The sequence below is a fragment of the Zingiber officinale genome, chromosome 2A, assembly GCF_018446385.1.
Source record: "Zingiber officinale cultivar Zhangliang chromosome 2A, Zo_v1.1, whole genome shotgun sequence".
NCBI classification, from domain to species: domain Eukaryota; kingdom Viridiplantae; phylum Streptophyta; class Magnoliopsida; order Zingiberales; family Zingiberaceae; genus Zingiber; species Zingiber officinale.
In genome coordinates, this window is record NC_055988.1 from 85,792,160 (window position 1) to 85,801,129 (window position 8,970).

General features: G+C 36.7%; 1 protein-coding gene across 1 annotated transcript; it reads right to left on the minus strand.

Moving 5' to 3' along the window:
* Positions 1-5,734: 5,734 nt before the first annotated feature.
* LOC122041419 (disease resistance protein Pik-2-like) lies at positions 5,735-8,358 on the minus strand. Its single transcript, XM_042601093.1, has one exon. The coding sequence runs from the start codon at positions 8,337-8,339 to the stop codon at positions 6,021-6,023; it is 2,319 nt and encodes a 772-aa protein (XP_042457027.1). The 5' UTR covers positions 8,340-8,358; the 3' UTR covers positions 5,735-6,020.
* Between the last annotated feature and the right edge of the window lie 612 nt (positions 8,359-8,970).

Below are 8,970 nucleotides of genomic sequence, written 5' to 3' on the forward strand. Positions count from 1 at the left end.
ATTGGAAGTATATACTAATTCGGCATAATATAGATGTGATGTATGTTGAGAAAAATTTGTTTGATAATATCTTCAACACTGTGATGAATGTACCTGGAAGAACTAAGGACACTGCAAAATCGCGTGAGGAATTAAAGGAACTAGTCAACAGACCAGAGTTGCATCAGAATAAAACAACCAATAAGTTTCCAAAAGCTTGTTATACATTAGACAAAGATGGTGAACAAGCTTTATGTAGTTGGTTAAAAGAAATCAAATTCTCAGATGGATATGCTTTGAATATGGCTCGATGCGCTGACATGAACAAATTAAAGATGTTTGGAATGAAAGGTCATGACTGTCATGTGTTCATGCAAAGATTTATTCCAATAAGTTTTCATGATTTACTTCCCAATAATGTTTAGCAAGCACTTACAGAGTTGAGTCTTTTTTTCAGAGATTTGACAGCGAGGTGTATTATGATGGTCGATATGCTTCATCTAGAAACTAACATTCCTCTCATACTTTGTAAGCTGGAGCGCATATTTCCACTTAATTTTTTTGATTCAATGGAACATCTACCGGTACATTTACCATATGAGGCACGAATAGCTGGTTCTGTGCAGTACAAATGAATGTATCCATTTGAAAGGTTTTTGAGAAAATTAAAAAATAATGTTCGTAATAAAGCAAAAGTTGAAGGGTCAATATGTAATGCTTATCTGGTTGAGGAAGCATCTTCTTTCTGCTCTTATTATTTTGCTGATAATGTTAAAACCAGACATCGCAAATGTCCTAGAAATTCCGATGATACTCAGAATATAGACTCATCGATGCTTTCTATTTTCAAATTTTTCTGGTAAACCAATGGGTGCATCTATTTCTAGATGGTTAACTCAACAAGAATACCATGCTGCAAGAACATACATACTCTTAAACTGTGATGCGGTCAAATCATACATAAAGTAAGTTAACTTCTCTAATCAAGCTTTTATTTTGTTGTACTTATTTACTTGATATCTTAATTTTCTTATAATTACCTTCTTTCAAAGCTTGTATGAACAACAATTATATCTATAAAATTCATCAATGAATGCAAGTGAGGTTGCTGAAAAGTTAGAGACCGAATTTGCATTACGGTTTCAAATATATATAAGTTAGAGAAATTTTCATAATTCTTTATCAAATTAAGTTCGGTCCTAATTTTTCTCATAATTATTTTGATAGGTGAAAGATCGCAGAATATCAAATGTGCAAGATGATAGAATATTGAATCTTGTATCTGGACCCCTTCGCCAAATAATGATCTATTCGGGTTACTATGTTAGTGGTCTCAAATTCCATGTGACACAACGAGATTCACAGAGATTAACTTTTAATTCTGGTGTTTGCGGTAAACGATCTATCGACACCAATAAAGTGAGTTTGATGACTATGGTAGACTTGAGGAAATTATAGAGGTTGAATATCCTGTATTACCGATAAAAAGGTGTGTGTTGTTCAAATGTTCATGGTATGATTCGACCCCAAGAACAGGTATCAAAATATATCCAAATTATAATTTAGTTGAGGTTAATGCAAATAGAAGGTTTAATAAGTTTGAACCTTTCATTTTTGCATACAAGCGGGTCAAGTTTTTTTATCTTGAATATCCTACGAAGAGAAGAAGAGCTAGTGAATGGTTGTCTGTTTATCGAATGAAGCCTCGTTCGACCATAGAAATGTCGAACACCATTACTGCTCAAAACCATAATGCATTTCAGAATGAAGAAGTAGAGAGACATTCGGTTGATTCACAACTCCAATCTATATCACAATTACTTGTAGATGGTAATGCCACTGACGTGGAGATAGATGATGGAGAAATATCCAACAGTGAGGATTTTGCTGAACTAACAGAGTCTAGCGACGCCGACTTACAAACTGTTATTGTTGAGTAGAAATGCTTCCAGAGTCTAGCATTGATTAAATTTTAGCAGTATTGTTCATCTAGTAAGTTATGCTTCAATCATGTTTTGTTGCTTATTTATTATGTTATTAAATTTTATTATGATATGTTGTAATATTTTTTTGTAGATATCAGGTATCATGGCAGATCTTCCAGCACCACTCCGTGGATCCACTATCCTTAGGGTTGTTGAAGAGTCATAAGTATTTTTTTATTATTAACAATTCAAGTTCTTTATTTATAACATATATCTTATGTCTTAATATTGTTTATATGTAGGTTTACTCCTGACGACCATCGAATATTGACATATATTATACGAAAATTTAAGGAAAGAGTCTGCATATCTGGTACTACATGGAGACATGTAGATGCTGAAACTAAGGATTTTTATTATCAAGAATTTGTGGTAAGTAAATTGAATATGTACAATATATTTATCCTTTAATATACTAAAATTTTAATTTTTAATTGCAGAAAAAATATACGTGGGAGGATGGGCACGAGGCAGAACTTGCAGCAACTTGGAATATTTATTGTGCCAAGTTGTACAAAGACCTATTATACTATGTGAGAAAGGATGGCACACTACCAGCTTATGTATCCGACGAGATCTGGGGTCCATGGACGGCCACTTGGTCTGCAGATAGATGGCAGACAAAGGCTTTAAAAGCTCGAGCGAATAGGAATACAGAGTTAGGTGGGCCGAGTACCGGATCTGTCGGCATACATTAGGATCTCGATCCATTGTTGAGCACGCTATAGATCTGGTGATTTTAATTTAAAGTTATATAAATCAAATTTTTATTTATTAATAAACTTGTATAATTTTAGCCAAACTTATTTGTGCATGCAGGAGCATTCTTTAGAAAGACAACCCACTTGCCTGGAGATCTTTCTCAAGACTCACGAGAGAAAGGATGACACATATGTTGATCTTCGATCCAAGAACATTGGGGTTTGAATTATTAACTTACAATTTATATTTAATCTTTAATAATGATTAATTAGCTTTAATAATTGTGTATAAGATATAAATTATATATTTTTTCTACACAGGAGGAAATGACAAATAGGGTTGCTCAGGCATCTCAGTCACCGGTAGAGGGAGGGGAGTCACAGGATCTATCCACCAAGCAAATAAATGAAATTTATTATGATGTTGTGGGTGGAAGGACAAAGAACTCCTCCTTTTACGGCCTTGACTCCTAGGCCAAGGTGGTATTTGATGGCTTGAGAACTCCTAGGGGCTGTGTGAGTTCCTCTTCTTCTTCTTCTGAGGTGGAGTCATTAAGAAAAGAAAATCAAGAATTGAAGACTCAAATGACTATGATGGATCAGAGGTGGGAGGAGAGGTGGGCTGCTTAGGAGAAGGCATTGGCCCAGATGCAAGTAATTATTGCTAGATTGGACCCATCACAACAACCCAAGTCAAAGGAGACCCGAGACCCATCAGACCCTGCTGATGATTAGATTTTTTTTGAGGTATGTTCAACTATAACTTGATTTTTTTTAGAGTTTATTAGAAATTAATTAAATCAAATATATTTATTCTATAAGGATATTATTAGATGTTTATCTTAAAGTGTTTTACATTTTTCAGGAGTTCATAGTGATACATTCACGATCACCACTATTATTGGATATCCAAAATATAATCCAGGTATTTTTTTTTACATGTAAAATTAGTTATATATTACAATGTTTAAGTTATATTACATTTGCATCGATTCATTCTAATCATAATCTCTTGTATTTGACTTTTACAGGATTATATTTGGATATATGTATAGGTGATGTATCATGGTAAGTATTTTGGATATTTTGTATTTGCCGTTCACTTATTTACTTTTAGATACTTATGATTGTGAGCACTTGACACTTGGATTGTATTGTATTTTGGAGATTTTGTATTTGTCGTTCACTTGACACTTGGATATTTTGTACTTTTAGATACTTATTTTGGAGATTCTTCTTCTTATGTATTGTTGTATTGTATGTTGTATTTTGGAGATTTTGGATTGTTTTATATTGTGATCTTGTTGTAGGTTGTGAGTATATTGTGTGGATTGTGATATATGTATGAATTGTGTTTGTGATGTCATCGCTTATGATGGCTTGTGTTTATATTAAAATTGTATATGGGAAATGAGTAAAATTAGAGCAGGTTTTTAATTTTTTTTTCAATTTTTTACCGACGGAATTGTGGTTTCCGTCGGTAAAGTATCAGTAGCACAGTGAATTTTGTGATATATTTCCGATGGAATTGTGTTTTCCGTCGGTAATTCCCGACGGAATTGTGTTTTCCGTCGGTAGCTCCCAACGGAATTACAGATTCCGTCGGGAATTCTCGACGGAATTGTGTTTTCCATCGAGAATTCCTGACGGAATTACAGATTCCGTCGAGAATTCCCGACGAAATTATTTTTTCTGTCGGGAACATTCCGACTGAATAAATTTCAGTCAAAAATTTCCGTTACCTGCCGTTTACTTTTTTATCGACGGGACAAATTTTCAGTCGTTAAATTTACCAACGGAAAATGTAATTCAGTCGGTAATTACCGACAGAAATTGTATTTCCGACCAAATGACTACCGATGCCATAAATTCCGTCGGTATTCCATCGATAATCATAATACCGACATAATACCAACGGAATATTCAGTCGTTAATTATTTTTGTGATGCAATGGTTGCAAATATATAGGGACGTTTAAATTAAAACTATCATTACCTTGTCAAAGCAAGGATGGCGGAATCAAAGCAAGGATGGCGGAATCAAAGCAAAAGCAGGGAGCTTTGAATTTGATATTTTTTTTTCTTCTCCTATTGTTTTCATCGGTTGGTTTCAATTTCTTATCTTTCATTGTGTTTGCAATTACCTACATCTAATGTTGTCAAATTATTTGATTTTAATATTTGTTTCTAATTTATATATGTGTGCTAGCCATTCAGATGATTATTATTTTATTATAGAAGATGAGGAATTTTGTATGAAATTAGAAAATTAAGAATTTGACATTGAGGTTAATTGTGTTATTTTAACAATTTTAAAAAATATACAAATCATTTTTTAAAAGTTCATTAAGTTATCAACGTGATATAAAAATTATGTGATAATTTTTTTTATTTGTGTATTACAATCTGATTTATAATTTTCATATCTAACTAAATAATTCAATTTAGATCATGCTATCTTTTCTAGTCCTGAATCTTTGATCCGGTCCCACTAAATTTTTTCACTGGTCATTAGAATAAATCAGGAAGTGCCCACGGTATGTACCAAGAAGTGCAACATTTTTTAGTTGCGTGTCCCATTTGGAGAAAAAATTTCTACATATTCACCATAGCTAGGGATCGAATCATAAATATCTGGGTCACAATTTGAATGCCCTGCCGCTACACCTGAGGATATCTCATGGGTGATTAGTGTAACTATTGATAGTTGTATTATATAAAAAAAATACTTACTAAAATCATATGATGCTCTTTTGAATTGGGCATATCTGGGGAAAATAAATAAATTTTTTTCACGTACAATTATGAATCATTTAATTACTTTAAAAAATAATTCATAAAAATAATTTGGATAAATAAGTTTCCTCGGCTGTTTTCTATTTCTAATAATTACCAAGCGCATGATGATAGTTGAATTATATAGATGTATTCCAGAGCACATAATTATGAATTCATCGAAGGGATGGCTACAGAATGTTTACACTTCTAGTTTTCACTCACTACTTGTCTAATTCAAGAACAATATGGTACACATCAGTCATATAGTATAATGATATTCTCTCAAATCATATTGGTTTTATATAATCACTCTTATTTTGAATAGCAACTTATTAAGAGAACAATGTTTGAGGATTACATTACATGCTGCTTCAGAAATACAAAGGCTAACAAGCAACGCATGATGGAAGAGATTGACAAAGGATAATTTGAATAGCAAAACAAGTTGATGAATTAAGGTATTAACAATGGATAAGTTGGAGAGGAGAACTAGCTAGTACACACCACACCAGATCTTTTAATAATTTCATCTTTGCATTGACAGAAAGCTCTGCTTCCTCTGAGTCAAATCATATGCCTTAAGCAGACTTGAGTAGTTTTGCAAAACATTTGGGACGATTTGAATGGTTTGCTGCAATATTTTTGACCATCTCTATTATATTTTCATTATCAGTATAGATGTGAACCTCCTTTAGCCCATGCAGATGTTCTATGCCATTGACTGATTTATTGGGACCCAATATTTTAAGGATTTCGAGGCTTGGGACGGCACCTACTTCAAAACTCATGTTGTGCCGTGCAACTGTCAGCAACTTAAGTTGTGCGAACCCTTCCCGATCGAAGACCAAATTCTCACCATTATAAACGAATGACTCATCATCTAGGATCAGGTTGACCAAAGCGGGGAGATTTCTCAAGACTTGTAGATCCTCGAGCTGCAGTTGTGTCCTGAACAGAGATATCTTGACAACATGCTTCAGAGATGCAAACCAAGGAGGCAATTCGCCAAGTCTGCAACCTATCTCGATCTTGCAGAGCAGCAATGGCGGCAAAGCTACCTCATCTAGTGCCTTTTTCAGACTGCTGTTTCCCAGATGCAAAATCTTTAGAGATCGAAGGCTGCCATTGAGCTTCGAGAGCAGGGCGCTGATCTCCTCCAGCATTCTGAGTGATAGATCAGAGCGACCTAAAAAGATGTCAAGCTTCTGGAGGTTGATAAGCTCACTAATCTCCTGTAGCGAATGCACATTATGAGCACGTGCCGTTCCAAACGTGGTAAGTCTTTTCAACTTTCTTATGCCTTTCGGGAACTTAAATCCTATGAAGGGACCACCAAGCAGATAGACCAGTTTTTGGAGTTTGACGATGGCATTAGGTAGTTTTTGAATATAAGTTCCTCTTATTTCCAAAAACTCTAGATTTTGCAAATCTCCAATTGAATCTGGCAATTCAGATAATCCAGTATTTCTCATAGACAAGTACTTCAAAAGACACAACTTGGAAAAGCTCTTTGGGTGGAAATCATCCAAGTTCCTACATCCTTCCAGGTCAATTGCCCTCAACAGCCTCTGCTTTCTATAATCGCTCACTGGTACATCCTCACCAAATGCAGTAAAGGATCGGAGGTGGGACAGATCAGTGTTAGGAACTAGTCCACTGCTTCCTCCCTGCCGGGATAAGCGTCTTATCCTCTGATGTCGAGGCTGAATGTTCGTCTGCGTGGAGTGCTTATTCAGTACCACCGCAAAGTTCTCCTTTCTTGAAATCGAGATTATGACATCGAGCATCATGTCATGGACGCGGCAGGATCTCACTGTCCCATTATAATCAAATTCTGACGGCTGCACCAAGCTACGATTCACCAATTGGTTGAAGCAGCGCTCGGCCATTTTCTCATCGGGTAAGCCATCTACGCCATGCACAATCCCTTCTGCAATCCACCTTCTCATCAGACGCTTCCGACGAATCTCATAATCCTCAGGGAAGGTGCCTAAGAACAAGAAGCAAGGCTTGAGATAGTAAGGCAAGTCATTGTAACTCAAACCTAGTATCTGATTGATCTTTGACAGCATATCATTGGTCTGTATCTCCAAACGAAGGTGGTCGCGCAAGTCCTTCCATTCCTCAAAATTATTATCAGGCTTGGAAGCTAGAAGACCTCCGATTGTCACGATTGCAAGTGGCAGTCCATCGCACTTTTGCAAGATTTCTCTGCCAATATTTTCTAGCTCTGGAGGACAATTATAGTCCGGTGCATCAAATACTTTTCTACAGAATAACTCCCAAGATAGCTCAGGTGATAAAGGAGAGATTTTAAATATAAATCGACGATTACGAGAACAACTTGCATTTGCCACATCGTTAATGCGGGTGGTGACTATGACCCTACTTCCTTCTTTACCTTGTGGCAATGCAATGCTCAAGCTTTCCCATGCTTCAACGCTCCAAACGTCATCAAAAACGATAAAATACCTCTTTCCATGGAGATGGCCTCTGACTGTCTGCACCAGCTGTGACTCGTCCATCATGTTCAGACATTGTTCAGTGTTCAAACGGGCATCTCGGAATCCAGAAACATCTCGGATTTGTTTCTCGTTGACGGAAATTTGTCTAATAATCTTTTTGAGAAGCTCTTTGATGTTGTAATTTTGTGACACTGCGATCCAAGCTCGAGGTTGGAAGTGGCCTTCGACGATAATAGGATCATCATAGACAGTCTTAGCCAAAGTTGTCTTTCCTAAACCACCGAAGCCGAGGAGAGAAATCGCTGTAAGCTCGGGACAGTTCTCGTCCATCACCCATCCGATGATCTTATCTCTACTCGGGTTGATGCCCACGAGTTGAGCTTCCTCTACAAAATGGCCGATGATCCTTGGATCGGAGTATCTGTCAGCCATGTCCAAGCCGGTGGCGGTGCCAGAGCTTGTAGCTTCATTTGGGTGGAAATAGCGATCGTGCCTTTTTTTTAATATCTTCTACTTGAACCTTCAATTTCTTGATCTCTGAAGCGATGTCATGGCGACCTTTCAACGATTTTATGCTACGAAGGGAGTGCTTGAAAAAACCTAGTGTCGATCGGAGACGGCAGTCGAACTCATCGATCGAGTCTTCGGCATCGTAGGCCACCTCACTCAGCTCCTGCGCCCAGTTCTTCACTTCAGCATCCAGATTGTGCCTGGTTGATATGGCCGTCAAGAAAGAGGTGATGCTTTTGTGCTCGGCGACTATGTACCGGACATCATCTTCAACTCCGGCCAGCAACGCGGCTTCTTCCTCTAGCATCTTCCCTAGTTTTCCCGCTATCGATTGAAAGGAGAATTCCACAAGCTTCGTAGTTATCGCTGTCTCCATGCTGCCAATCTCCGTCGGGCGGTTGTTAGGATGAAAGATGAATGAATGACAAGTCAAGCTCTCAGGTCCTCTAATTGTTTTAATTTGGAACATTAAAAAAAGCTGAAATTATTATGATTATAACATCACGCCGTGCAGAATAGTATAGTGATTATAAAATTAAGGATAAAATAAAGA

What these genes read in the sequence shown, in the direction of transcription:
- LOC122041419 (XM_042601093.1), bottom strand. Translation starts at nt 8,339, where the DNA reads ATGGCTGACAGATACTCCGATCCAAGGATCATCGGCCATTTTGTAGAG.